Genomic DNA, 13,944 nt, shown 5'->3' on the forward strand with positions numbered 1-13,944 from the left:
GCTCCCCGCTCGCGCGGGGCCACTCCCGCCCGGGCTCGGCGCGGTGGCCCCAGGCTGTGCCCGGCTCGGCGCCTCCTGCCGGCTGCCGCCCGCCGCTCCCGGAGCGCCCGCCCCGCCGGCCGGTCCCGCTGCAGCGGCGGTGACAGCCGCGAGTTAGGCGGCGCGCGCGGCTCTCATGGCCAAGGCGCCGCCGCGGGTCCCTCTCACTCCGGGCGAGGGGCGCGCGGCGAAGACGGCACGGGTCGGCCGGCCGCCGCGGGAGTTGTCAACTTGACCCAAGTTGCGAGAGGATGGGAGAGTGGGGTGCGGGGCAGCGGGAGCGCCGGGAAGAGGGGACTCGATCGGCGCCGGCGAGCGCTCCCCCCGGCTTGCGGCTGCCTTCGCGGTCTCGTGGACCCTGGCCCTGCGCCCCCCCGCGGCTGTCACTCGGGCACCGGGTTCCGCAGCGCAGCGCCGCTGGCGAGTCGCTGAGCCGCCAGCCGCCGCTGAGCGGGCTCCACGCTCCGCGATATATAACCCGCGACCGGGAAGAGCCGGCGGCGGCATCGGCCCTCCCCCAGCTCGGCCCTCCCCGCCCCCCGGGCGCACCCCGCCCCCGGCCCAGCCCCCCGCCCGCCCGCCCGCCCGCCGTCCGCCGAGCTGCGGCGGGGCAGCCCCTCTCACATGGCCGTGGCCGCAGCCTCCAGCCCTCCTTGCACCTCCCATCGCGGTTCACGCCCCCACCCCCACCCCGCCGTGGGTTGTCCCGACCTCCGCCCGCCAGGCCGGACAGTCGGCAGTGCCCGGGCTGTCCTCCTCCGGCCGTCCGGTCCTCGCTTTTCCCCCGTCTAAGTCACTTTCGTTAACCCAGGGGTTCTGGACGGCTCCGCCGGCGATCAGGCGCTGCGGAAGACAGCCCTGCTGTCTGGAGGAACGAAGACAAGGACCTCGGCAGCGCGGCAACTAGCGCGCCGGTCGGCTGCTGGTGTTAGCGAAGGGCCGGGAAGGCGGCCAAAAGCCGGGAGCAGCCTAGAATCGTAGCTGGCCCTTTGGATCGAAGGCCTAGAGGCTCCCCATTTACCCGGCTCGGACCACCACCGCCGCGCTTCCCTTCAGACGCTGACCGGCGTTGCCCTTTCGGCGGGCGGGCCTTGAACGTGATGCATGCCGGGATTTGTAGTTCGCGCCCCGCCGGCGTGTCGTTCGCATATATCACTGGGTAGAAGTCGAGCCATATCCTGTCGACGCAGCCTAAAGATTAGGACCCCGAATAGTCAAGGAATCGGCACTCTTTGCTCTCATCGTATCGATTAGTCTAGCCAATGCATTCATTTTTCCCATACACATTTAACCCGAAACTTGATCGTAAAGAGGCTGAGTCAGGCAGTTCTTGGTTCTGCGTCTGCGAGTCGAGCTCTTAGTTCCGAGTTCTTTTCTGGCTTATCTCGAGACACCTATGAGTCGTGGGGCTTCACGCTCGCTGTCTTTAAGTGGACAGCGCGCATGCGCCAACTTCCTCTTTCCCAGCTGGAACCATGGAGGGTGCAGAGTAAGTTTCTCCTCGTCGTCTCGAGTATCCTCCTCCATCCCCGAAACCAGAGCCCTCCAGTGTCTGTCTCCCTCGATCCGTCTGTAGCCTGTATCTTTGACAACATATCTGTGTGTTTGTGACGCGCTGTGACACTACTGGTGGTCTCAAGCTAAAATGGGATTCAGGAGGCCTTGGGGAGGAGGTCTTGGAGGTACCGGGAACAAGGTGTGAGAGCTGAATATATATGGGGTTGGCGGATTATCCAGTTCCTCGTTCTAGGAGGGAGGATCAGAACCTCTGAATTGGGTTCTTCCTTAGCTGGCTTTTGCCCTAACCGTCCCTGGTATCAGGCCTTTGCTTAAACATGTGGAACTTGAGGTTTGAACCGGGGTGGTGGTTGGTGGTTTGCGAGTCGCACTAATAGTCTAGGGATCAGTGTCTTGGGGCAGTCTTTTACTCTGTGTTTCGCTGTCGCTATTTTTGTTGTCTTGGGACCCCGGCACTGATTGTAGGTTAAATGGGAGTTTATTGTCTTTATGACTCGTTTTAAAGACAGTGGCCCTTGTTAGACGTAAAGATTACAGGCTAGCATACTAGAACAGTTGAAGGTACGTTGAGAGCGTGCTCAGTACTGAACGGGGAGTGATGTAGTGGTGTGGGCCTTTTAACTCTTTCTCTGTCTGCTGTTGTCAGAGAGAAGAAAAAGAAGGTTCCTGCTGTGCCAGAAACCCTTAAGAAAAAGCGGAAGAATTTCGCAGAGCTTAAGATCAAGCGACTGAGAAAGAAGTTTGCCCAAAAGATGGTAAGTAAACTTTTTGACGCACCAGTGAGGAAGAGGTCCTGTGATTGAAAATCAGTTGGATATTTTTAACAAGGCTTATTTCAGCTACTGTACCAGTGTGGTTAACTTTTAGAATGATGTTTTCTAATGAAGTTGGTGTCTTTCTCTTGGAATGTTAATATATATGGTGGTGAGAAAGTTTCAAGAGAAGAGTATTCTCTTAACTGGTATTGCTAATTGTGTTTGGGAGCCAAAAAGCAAATGAATAAGAATAATGTTGGTTTTTCAGCTTCGAAAGGCAAGGAGGAAGCTTATCTATGAAAAAGCTAAGCATTACCACAAGGAATACAGGCAGATGTACAGAACTGAAATTCGAATGGCTAGGATGGCACGAAAAGCCGGTAACTTCTATGTACCCGCGGAACCCAAATTGGCGTTTGTCATCAGGATCAGAGGGTAAGTTCAGTTTTTATTGCATTCTATTCTTAAAGGGAAAGCTGTCCACTCAGCAAAATTTCACATTTGTGGGGACCTTGGTTCTCATACACTGGAAAAGAAACTTGAATGGTAAGTGGAATGGGGTAGGGGAGTATTTTAGTGATGATAAGCCCTGTGCCCAAAGCATCTGTCCATTCTCTGAGCATTTGATTTCAGTGTCCTGGAGAATGACTTAAAAGAGATCTATACAAAAGGAAGTAATAAGAGCATTGGGGAAGTTTTTGAATATGAAAAATACATATCAAAAGACTGTTTCCTTGCAGGGGAGGCAAGTTGACAGGTGATAGAATACAGCTATAACTAAAGGAAAAAGTGGTCTTGTAACAGGAGATTATTCCTATTTGGGTGTGACGTGTTGCCCCAAAATGTTAGTTCCCTGTCTTTTTATTGTAAAAGTTTTGATAAAAGCTAAAGGAATTTTCTGTGTTTTTCCTTGCAGTATCAATGGTGTGAGCCCAAAGGTTCGAAAGGTGCTGCAGCTCCTTCGCCTCCGGCAGATCTTCAACGGCACCTTTGTGAAGCTCAACAAGGCGTCAATTAACATGCTGAGAATTGTGGAGCCATACATTGCATGGGGGTAGGTGTCTTTGACTTCTTTTTTGGTAAACGAATTATAGAGGTTTTGACAGTGATAGTCTTATTTAGTCACTATGTCTATTTTTCTTTTCATATTTAGGTACCCAAATCTGAAGTCTGTAAATGAATTGATTTACAAGCGTGGTTACGGCAAAATCAACAAAAAGCGAATTGCCCTGACAGACAACGCATTGATTGCTCGATCTCTTGGTAGGTTCTGCCTTTTTGGGGAAAGGTAATTATTATAAAATTTATTGTATCAGACAAGCTGTTTTTTGGTGTCTTGAGAATAGCCTGGCTATTCTTACTGTTTAAGAACCTTCCCTTATTCCGTATACTGTTTATGGGAAAAGGGAAGGTGTGATTTTACTGGCTTGAGCTGTATCTTTGTATGTAAAGCCTCATATTTCCTTCTTTGTTAATTTCACTCTTGATTTACCTTTAACTCTGTTACAGCCTATATATACTCTTTAATGCTTAAAATGTAATAGTCTCAAAATAAACAATTTTAATAATCTTAAATAATTTTAAACACGTTCAGGGAAATATGGAATCATCTGCATGGAGGATCTGATTCATGAGATCTATACCGTTGGAAAACGTTTCAAAGAAGCAAACAACTTCCTGTGGCCCTTTAAATTGTCTTCTCCACGAGGTGGAATGAAGAAAAAGACCACCCATTTTGTAGAAGGTGGAGATGCTGGCAACAGGGAAGACCAGATCAACAGGCTTATTAGAAGGATGAACTAAGGTGAGCAACTACATCCAGAAAGAAGTTTACTTAATGCTAGAGTAAATTGAGGAGAAGGCAGTGGCACCCCACTCAAGTACTCTTGCCTGGAAAATTCCATGGACGGAGGAGCCTGGTGGGCTGCAGTCCATGGGGTCGCTAAGAGTCGGACACGACTGAGCAACTTCGCTTTCACTTTTCACTTTCATGCATTGGAGAAGGAAATGGCAACCCACTCCAGCATTCTTGCTTGGAGAATCCCAGGGACGGGGGAGCCTGGTGGGCTGCTGTCTATGGGGTCGCACAGAGTCGGACAGACTGAAGCCACTTAGCAGCAGCAGCAGAGTATTGATCTAAATGCTGATAAGGATTTCATTGAGTTGGCATTTAGTGGGGGAAAATCAACCATGTAATATGATCACAGTTGATTTGGTTTTCCCTTTTGAGGACATTATGGAGAGAAGAAAAGGCCTGTTTCTTTTTTCTGTTTCCACTTTTAAGTAGGAAACAATTGGTATTGATAACTCCTGGTATATGTTAATTTTTAATTATTATGTTTAATGGGGTTTTTTTCTTTCCTTTCAGGTATCTACCAGGATTATTATTGTAATCTGGTTAATAAACAATCAAAACAAATTGAAATGTACTGTCTTGGTTGACTTTTATCTTTCCTTTGCAAATCTTGGTGCGAGAAGATTAAGTCAAATCAACAGCCTAGCCTCTTGGATGCAAAACTTAGGGTCCAGCCTTTGTCTTGTGAAAAACATTCCTTGGGTTTATTGAAAATTTTCCTGTACAAAAAACAATCCTGATTTTCCATTTTCAGTTGGCCAAACTGGGTCTAATCTAAGAAAGCCTATGTCACAGACTTTTGTGCAAGATAAAAAGTTCAGTTTACAGATTAAAAATGTTGCAGAAATTCCATTTTCTCAGGTTTTGACTTGCTTATAAAATGGTAATCTTAATGTCAGTTTTCTTCTTGCATTTCACTCTTATTTTTGCTTTGCATCTTCTACCCATACTTCAGTGAGTGTTTAATATTTCTACTATGTATTGTGTGTAACAAGAAGAAAGGAAATTTGTGCCTGTGAATGTAATTTATAAATAACACTCCCTACATAACATGGAATACATATAAGTAAAAAGTTTTACTATCCTCACTGATTGAGCCAAGGGTATGATGCAGTATGAATTTTTATAATATTGTACCAGAATCATTACTTTTTAGTATGTGAAAGTTAAGTATATTTAAATACAGTCTTGGGTCTTGAAAGCTGTTTATCTGTGAGTTTAGGGTCGATGAATCCTTGAAGGAAATTAAGAAGGTTGTTTATAACCAATGTTACATAATGAGTATCAGATATTTTGCAAGAAATTTAATGTTTTGGTAAACAGTTGGATCTATGTTTAAAAATCATTAATTTCTTGGTGGAGCATGAAAGTCTTAAGCTCTGAAATTACCTATTTCATTTTACTGCCTTGATAAGTAAATACACCTGATAGTCCCCAGTCTTTGCACATCCCAGTATCCTGAAAGGTTGAAATGGCTCAGAAGAAAACGCCTGGTTACTGTGACAGTGGTTCAGGTGGCGTTTGGCTAACTACCTTAGGCATGGGAGGGTGGGAGGGTGGAGGGAAACAATGTAGGATTTGCAATAGTAATAGGAATGGTGTTCTATGTGGGATGGTATTTTAACAATGCCTCTTATACAAAAAAAAAGCAGTTTGGGGTTCACAGCAAATTTCCCATGTATCTTCCTATGCCCAATACCCAGTCTCCCCCACTATCAACACTGAGGGGCATGTGTTACAGTCCTTGGATGTTGACACATCTCCCAAAGTAGCCAGGTTTTTGAAGCTGGTGAGGATAGGAAGATCCTAGATATATGGAGAGGAAAGAAACTGTTTGGGCTGTACAGGTCTTCTGCAGACAATCAATCCTAGAAATTCAACTCTCCACATAGTTTCCAAATGGGTTCAGAGGATAGGGAAGTGTGTGAGAGTTTGTAAGTGAGGAGGATACCATCTGCCTTCACAGGAGTGTAAGGACTAAAAACACATGAGAATATTTTGTGAACTGTTAGAACCTGCTGAAATGCAGCTTAATGCCTTATTTTACTTAAACTCACCCAAAATCTTTCACTTGCTATGAGATCACCAGAAAGCTAACCAGCCTCTTTGAAGAAACTCTGGGCACCCAGGTTCCACTTACGCAAAGATTGATCTCACGTAAGGACATTGCAGTTGTAGCCTTCAAAGCTCCAGCTTTATTATTATTAGGTCATCTCCTGGCTACCCTAGCCATAAAGTTTAACTGTCTGTTGCACTCACTGGCTTTTAGCAGTGTTACCCTGGTCTTGGCTTATCTTTGAGGGTTTCTTTGTGGTAAATGATTAAGAGTGCTGGCTCTGGAGCCAAACTGCTTGAATTCATATCCAGCTTCCACTTAATTGGGCTTCCCTTGTGGCTCAGCTGGTAAAGAATCTGCTAGCAATTGCCGGAGACCTGGGTTCGATCCCTGGGTTGGGAAGATCCCTGGAGAAGGGAAAGGCTACCTACTCCAGTATTCTGGCCTGGAGAATTCCATGGACTGTAAAGTCCATAGTGTCGCAAAGAGTCAGACACCACTGAATGACTTTCACTTTTCCACTTAATAATTTGAGTCATTAAATTACTTCATCTCTTGTTCCTTTGCAAAATAAGGGAAATAGTGGTAACTAATATAGAATTTTGGTGAAGATTAAAGTATGTCAGGTCATTAGTGCCTGGTCCAAAGTGCTAAGTAAATGCTATTTGCTCTGTAACTTCAGCATTGAGAGGGATGTACAAAGGAAAATAGCTCTGCTTTCATGTGTTAGTCTAATGGGCAAAATAGACTTAAAGATGGTGAGATAAGTGCTACACAAGGATGTCCCAAGATGTGACAGATTCTTATGTCCTTGGAAACCACCTCCTGGGGAAGATTGACAACTTTCTGCCCCTGCTGTTTTCGTTGACAAATTTGTTACCAGCCAGCCAAAATCTTACTCTAAGTCAGTCAACTTTTTAAGGTGGGCAGTTTTTTTTTTTTCCAATCCTACACAGTGCCTGACATAGTTTACACTAAGTACTTGTTTTCTATTACTATAAAAAATTACCACAAACTTAAGTGACTTAAAGCACAAATTGTCAGAAGTTCAAAATCAGTTTCACTGGGCTAAATCAAGTCAACACCCCTTCCTACCACCTTAAAGCTCTAGGGGAGAATCTGTTCCAATTTCCTCTTCCTCCGTCTTCAAAATATAGTCTCTGCTTCTGTCATTTCTGGCCCTTAACCTCCTGCCTCCCTCTTCTGTGGTCTCTTGTGATGAATGCTGGGCCACCTGGATATCCAGGATAATTCCGAAGCTCAAATCCCTTAATAAAAGGTAACATCTATAAAGTCTACATAAAGCAGCTTACTCAAAAGTTCTAGAAATTAGGGCAGGGAGATGTTTGAGAGGGCTTCTCCTTGATCCTTAGGCTTCTGTGATAGCTGAGTCTGCCTGCAATGTAGGAGACCCAGCTTCAATTCCTGGGTTCGGGAGATCCTCCAGAGAAGGGAATGGCAATCCACTCCAGTATTCTTGCCTGGAGAATCCCATGGACAGGAGCCTGGTGGAATCGCAAAGAGTCACAGACTGAGTGACTTACACACTCCTTGATCCTTAATTTATGACTCAGCTATATTTTCTTTTGTTCCTCAAATGATAAGCTTCTAATGTAGAGTCTTGGCACTTGGAATCTTATGTCTAGAACATTCAGCCACGAGATCTGTATACTTTTTTCATTTTGGAAAAAGATATCAGACACATCTCTTCATATATAAACTTTTTTGTATTTCATAGCATCTGTTACTATCAGAAATAAAAATTTCCATTTGTTAACTTGTTGCTTAACCCAGCCACTTCCATGTTTGAGTATAATCAGGTTTGAGTCTTAACCTCTGTTCTAGCAGTTAAAACAGTGCCTGGTGCCTTGCAAGGGCTTTGGTTTTTTAGATTGGCTCAAGCTTTTTAAGTAGCCATTTGATGATAGCCAAGGGGGGGGGGCAATAGCAGACTCAAAACATACCTTTTAATAGTAAGCATTTGACACATTAAGTATTAGTGTATATTTAATACACTGATATTGATATTAACCATCTGAGTGGGTGGTTCTCCACTGTCTGAGTGCAACCCCAGAACTGAATTCTTAATTGATTCAGAGGTAGGCCTAGGGTTTTTCCCTTCAAAGTCGCCATATGATTTTTAATGTGCAGCCTACTAAGTATACCACTTTTTTGTTCAGTAGCTCAGTTGTGTCCAACTCTGCAACTCTGTGGACTGCAGCATGCCAGGCTTCCCTGTCCTTCACCATCTCCCAGAGTTTGCTCAAACTCACATTGAGTCAATGATGCCTTCCAACCATCTCATCCTCTATCGTCCCCTTCTGCCTTCGTTCTTTCCCAGCATCAGGTGGCCAAAGTATTGGAACTTCAGCATCAGTTTTTCCAATGAATATTCAGGGTTGATTTCCTTTAGGATTGCCTGGTTTGATCTTGCTGTCCAAGGGACTCTGAAGAGTCTTCTCCAGCACTACAGTTAGAAGGCATCAATTTTTCAGCGCCCAGCCTTTTTTTATTGTCCAGCTCTCCCTTCGGTACATGACTACTGGAAAAACCATAGCTTTGCCTATACAGACCTTTGTAGGCCAAGTAACGTCTCTGCTTTTTAGTATGCTGTCTAGGCTTGTCATTACCTCATATTTAGTCAACGGACTAATAACCTTCCTGACCCCTGGGATCACACAACGAAGGGTTTAGGTTCCAGGTGTAATGTGAGTTGTAATGTGTAATGTGAGTCCTTAATCAGAGGAGCTAGGAAAGATTAGTATCGAGCTTAATGAAAACGGAAAAGTGGTATGCTGAGAGCAGTTTCAGCACTTCGGATTTTGTGGAATCTGAAGGGCTAAACTTGCAACCCCAGTGGAGAGGTCAAGAAATAGGATTTACAACAACTTGGTAAGAGCATATATAGGCTAAGTCAGGCTGCTAGGCTTCCCCGCCGAACCTTCTACCGAAGAACCTCGACAAAGGAGGCGTAGAACGCAGAATTCTTGAGGGCACGGTGAGGGAAACGAGAACTCGGGACGACTGAGTCACAGAGATTGGCTAGTCAGGTACTGCTGGTCTAGACTCATCAGTACTCTGGAGAGCCTGGTTAGTTTGAATCTTAAAATGCAACCCAGAGAGCCTCACCTCACCAACCTTGTCCAAGTGCCCACTACCCACTCCATCTATAGTACGTGGCACCACTTTAATGCCGCACTGACCTGCTGTCGGGACTGAGTCTCGTTTCCGCAGACTCCTCCCACCCCACCCCCTGCAGCCGTGATCTCGCAGGCGGCGGCACCCTAGAGTAGTTGTCCAGTAAGTCCTGGCTGCCTCCCGCCGCCCAAGCACCATCCTGGCGCGGCACCCTGACCCCGGCGGCACGCCCTCAGGTGACCGCCCTCCGGGAAGCTCCCGGCGCCTAGCAACGGGCGCGCGTAGCGGGCGGGCGGGGCGGCAGCCGTATCACCCGCATCCGGGCCCAGCAGGGCGGGGCTGAGCGGCGGGCGCGCCGCCCTCCAGAGCGTCGCCGGGCTGCCGGCCGCCGAGCATGTTCGCCCCAAGAGCGGCGCCCGAGCGAGCGTGCGGCCGCCCGCCCCGCCCCGCTGCCGCAGCTCGGCCCGTCCCGGCCGGGGGTTCGGCTCGGCGCCGGGCCGCCGCTGGCTCCAGCGCGGTTCGCTGCCCCCGCTGAAGCCGCTGCGGGAACCGCAGACCTGGGCGCCGCCGCCGCGGGCCGGGCCGGCAAAGAAGCTTCTCTCGTCTACGGCCGAGCTGCGGGGACAGTGAGTGCCACCGGTTCCGGTGCGGGGGGCCCTCCAGGGACCTCCCGGGGGTAGGAGTGGCCTAGAGTTAGGCCTGCAAGGGAGGTGGGTCGCTGAGGTCAGCTGGTCCGGCCCCCTCCCATCCAGGGGAACCAGCTTCCTGACGCACGTGGTCTCCTGATTCTCTTGGCGAGGGACTGGCGGGGGACCGGGCTTGAGGACCTGACGGAGGCTGCGGGCGGGGCCGGTGCAGAGACGTGCGAGTAAGATCGGGCGAAGAGACCTGCCTTTAGCATCGAGGCCTTCCCGCACTCCCAGCACACTCAGTGGGCCCTCGAGTGGACACACCCTTACGGGTTCGCCCTCCGACCCTCCTAGGGCTTAAACTGAAGAGGGGATTGAATGTGTTTCTATTTTCTTCGACTACTTTGGCATCTCCCTTCCTTCCCCAGCAGCACTTTGGATGCCGACCGTGTTAGTCACATAGCTCTGGCCCGCTTTTCATTGCCATTTTTCCTTGTCCCACTTATGATTTACCTATATAATTTGTGTAATTATTACTTTTTTTCCTCGAGGGATTAAAAATGCTAGAAAAAATTTGTGCGATGCAGGTAGTCTGTTCTGTCGTACTGGTCATCTCATTCTACAGCCTTCCTAGGGTCATAGACATGAAAACTGGAGCTTTTCCATATATAAATGAAAGTTTACAACCATTTTCAGGGCTTCCCTTGTGGTTCAGCTGGTAAAGAATCCGCCTGCAGTATGGGAGACCTGGGTTCAATCCCTGGGTTGGGAACATCCTCTGGAGGAGGGAGAGGCTACCCACTCCAGTGTTCTGGCCTAGAGAATTCCATGGACTGTATAGTTCATGGGGTTGCAAAGAGCTGGACACGACTGAGCAACTTTCACTCACTCACTCAGGGTATTATACTTTCTGAAGTGTAAGAATCCCTGTTTGTTATCTTTATTGACTTTTTATCTACATTGTTTTTTAAATTAATTTTTGTTGGATCATTTGGGCTTCCGTGGTGGATCAGACAGTAATGCATCTGCCTGCAATGCAGGAGACCTAGGTTTGATCCCTGGGTCAGGAAAATACCCTGGAGAGGGGAATGGCTACCCACTCCAGTATTCTTGCCTGGCGAATCGCATGGACAGAGGAGCCTATAGTTGCTTTACAATGTTTGTTGAGTTAGTTTCAGCTGAACAGCAAAGTGAATCAGCTATAAGTATACATATAAAAAGAGGGAATATAAAAAAAATAAGTATACATATATTCCCTCTTTTTTTGGATTTCCTTCCCATTTAGGTCGCTACAGAGCACTGAGTAGAGTTCCCTGTAGGTTCTTATTAGTTATCTATTCCATATACAGTATTAGTAGTGTATGTATGTCAATCCTAACCCCACAATTCACCCCATCTACATTTTTAATGGTGAGTTTAAATCTTACATTACATGGCATTTCTTCTAAAATACTTCTGACATTTTTTTTTCAAATTCTTATATTTTTGAAATTGCGTTATAATACAGTTGTATTTCTTATTCAAATAGCACTGAAGTATACAGACTTAAAGATGAAACCCCTTAGTTTCTACTCCTTTACTTTCCAACACTTCATAGAGTTAATTTAGTATTTATTCTTTCATTCTTTTTACACTTATGTTTTTGATCATTAATGAAATCATATGGATTCTTTTGAGAAATTACCTTTTTAAGAAGATATGGAGAATACCTTTCATATCAGTTTGCTTGCATTCTAAGTTGCTTGCATCATGTCCAACTCTTTATAACCCCATGGACTGTAGTCCACCAGGCTCCTCTATCCATGGGGAATCTCCAGGCAAGAATACTGGAGTGGGTTGCCATGCCCTCCTCCAGGGGATCTTCCCAACCCAGGCATCAAACCCACATTACATGTCTTACATCTTCTGTATTGGCAGGTGAATTCTTTACCACTGGCACCACCTGGGAAGCCCCTCATATCAGTTTACTTAGAGCTTCATTGAATATTTCATAGATGTGTCATATAGATGTATAATCATATGGTATAGATATATCATAATTTATGTAAACATCCTTAAGTTTGGTTCCAGTTTTTCTTTATCACAAACAATGCAATAGTGAACACTCTTACACATGGGAACAGTTTTATAAAGTGAATTCCTTGAAGCAGAATTGCTGGGTCAAATGTAATTAAAAAGACGTTGGTGGAATCTTGCTTTCCAAAATGTCTTTACTGATTTACATTTCCATAAACAGGCTGTGGTGAAAAAAAAAAAAAACAAACCTGTGTTTATTAGTATTTAAAAACAATAGCTCCCACTTATTGAGTGTTTATTACATGTCCAGCACGGTGCTGAGCACTTGGCATGCATTTAAAAATTTAATCCTCACTAACTCTGTGAGAGTCAGAGGCACTATTAATTTTTCCATGACCCTATGATTATGCAGCTTTTAAAGAGCAGAGCCAAGATTAGAATCCAGGTTCATTTAACTGCAAAGCTTGTGTTCTTTGTTGGGTCTGAATGCCTGGTCAGTAGTTGACAGGGAACTGTTTCATTGGGTGGTTTGAGGATTCAGTGAGATTATGTGTTTGGTGTTACAGTATTATTAATATGTAGTTTCTTGCTCTACTAATTCCTGTAGAATTGGACATGATTCCGTTTTTTGCATGATTCTGGTTTCCTCTGGATTATTTCCCTCTCTAGTCACTTTTCTGCATCCTCTTTATCTTCCTACCCATCATATATTTTAAGGGAGTCTGGCTTTCTTCTCCCTCGAAAATCTCCGTTGCAAATCTAGTCCAATCTTGTTCTCAATTCTCACCAGTAAATAGATAACTCTTAAAAACTTATCTCTAGGACTTCCCTGGTAGTCCAGTGGCTACAGTCCGCCCTCTCAATGCAGAGGGCCTGGGTTTGGTCAGGGAACTAAATCCCTCATGCTGCAAGTAAAAGATCTCAAATAGTGAGATGACAATGGGAGATCCCTCATGCTGCAACCAAGATCGAAGACCCCACATGCTGCAACCAAGACCCAGTGTGACCAGACAAGTAGATATTAAAAAACAAAGCAGAACTTCATCTCCGAACCAAACCTATAGCCCTCAATTTTCTGTAGCTTAGATCCACGTTATATATCTCCACCCACATGTCCTATACTCATTTTGTCTAAAACAGAGCTGCTTGGCGTCTTTGACTCTCCAGGGCTTTATTCACATCTTTTTCTTTTTTTTTAATGTGGACCATTTTTAAAGCATATATTGAATTTGTTACAATATTACTTTTTTTTTTTTAATGTTTTGATGTTTATGTCCATGAGGCATATCAGATCTTAACTCCCAATTGAACCCTCACCCCTTGCATTAGAAGGTGAAGTCTTAACTACCAAACTGCCAAGAAGTCCCCCTCCTTTCACATCTTCCCCATCAGGGCCTCTACCTGCATTTCAGCTGATCTAAATTCTATCTAAGTGTCATTTTCCAGTTTATTTCAAGTATTTTGTGAGCCCCCTCATGAAAATTATATCTCCCTGCTTTGAACTCTTCTAATGTGAGATAATGTATATATCTATCTGTCTAGCTCTCCTAAGACCTTAATGTGGCACTTTGCCTTATAGCTGTGTGAGTGGCTACTGTCTTTCCTTCCGGGCTGGAAATTCTGTGAAGGCAGAATCTCTAGTTCACCTTTGTATTTGTCATGCACGTAGCACTTTTATCGTGCATAGACTTGTAGATAGTATATGCTTAATGAACATGTTTAAGGAAGAGAGCTAATATATTCACCCTCGGGAATAAAAGATTGCATGTATTTGTGTGAGTGCTAAGACACTTCAGTCATGTCTGACTCTTTTCGACCACATGGACTATATAGCCCACTAGGTTCCTCTGTCTGTGAGATTCTCCAGGCAAGAATACTGGATTGGGTTGCCATGCCTTCCTCCAGGGGATCTTCCCAACCTAGGGATCTAACCCAAGT

At 45.7% G+C, this 13,944-nt stretch overlaps 2 protein-coding genes across 7 annotated transcripts in view; both read left to right on the forward strand.

Annotated features, from left to right (window-relative positions):
• The first annotated feature begins 1,499 nt into the window (after nucleotides 1–1,499).
• Nucleotides 1,500–4,741, forward strand: RPL7 (ribosomal protein L7). Its single transcript, XM_005907515.3, has 7 exons — nucleotides 1,500–1,528; nucleotides 2,204–2,312; nucleotides 2,581–2,747; nucleotides 3,229–3,366; nucleotides 3,466–3,575; nucleotides 3,907–4,116; nucleotides 4,681–4,741. The coding sequence occupies exons 1-6, from the start codon at nucleotides 1,515–1,517 to the stop codon at nucleotides 4,113–4,115; spliced, it is 747 nt and encodes a 248-aa protein (XP_005907577.1). The 5' UTR covers nucleotides 1,500–1,514; the 3' UTR covers nucleotide 4,116; nucleotides 4,681–4,741.
• A 4,939-nt stretch (nucleotides 4,742–9,680) lies between these two features.
• Nucleotides 9,681–13,944, forward strand: part of C14H8orf89 (chromosome 14 C8orf89 homolog) — a 30,209-nt gene continuing 25,945 nt past the window's right edge. For 3 of the 6 annotated variants that reach the window (XM_070382262.1, XM_070382261.1, XM_070382264.1), the window contains exon 1: nucleotides 9,854–9,987. The gene's annotated coding sequence lies outside the window, so the exon portion shown is untranslated. Of the gene's footprint in view, nucleotides 9,988–13,944 lie in introns of all 6 variants that reach the window. The other 3 variants (XM_070382265.1, XM_070382259.1, XM_070382260.1) reach the window with 3 other exon arrangements.

Source organism: Bos mutus, chromosome 14, assembly GCF_027580195.1.
Source record: "Bos mutus isolate GX-2022 chromosome 14, NWIPB_WYAK_1.1, whole genome shotgun sequence".
Lineage (NCBI taxonomy): Eukaryota > Metazoa > Chordata > Mammalia > Artiodactyla > Bovidae > Bos > Bos mutus.

Coding starts and splice junctions, on each gene's coding strand:
- RPL7 (XM_005907515.3), top strand. Junction 2,748..3,228: donor TTTGTCATCAGGATCAGAGG/GTAAGTTCAGTT, acceptor TTTTCCTTGCAG/TATCAATGGTGTGAGCCCAA. Junction 3,576..3,906: donor ATTGATTGCTCGATCTCTTG/GTAGGTTCTGCC, acceptor AAACACGTTCAG/GGAAATATGGAATCATCTGC.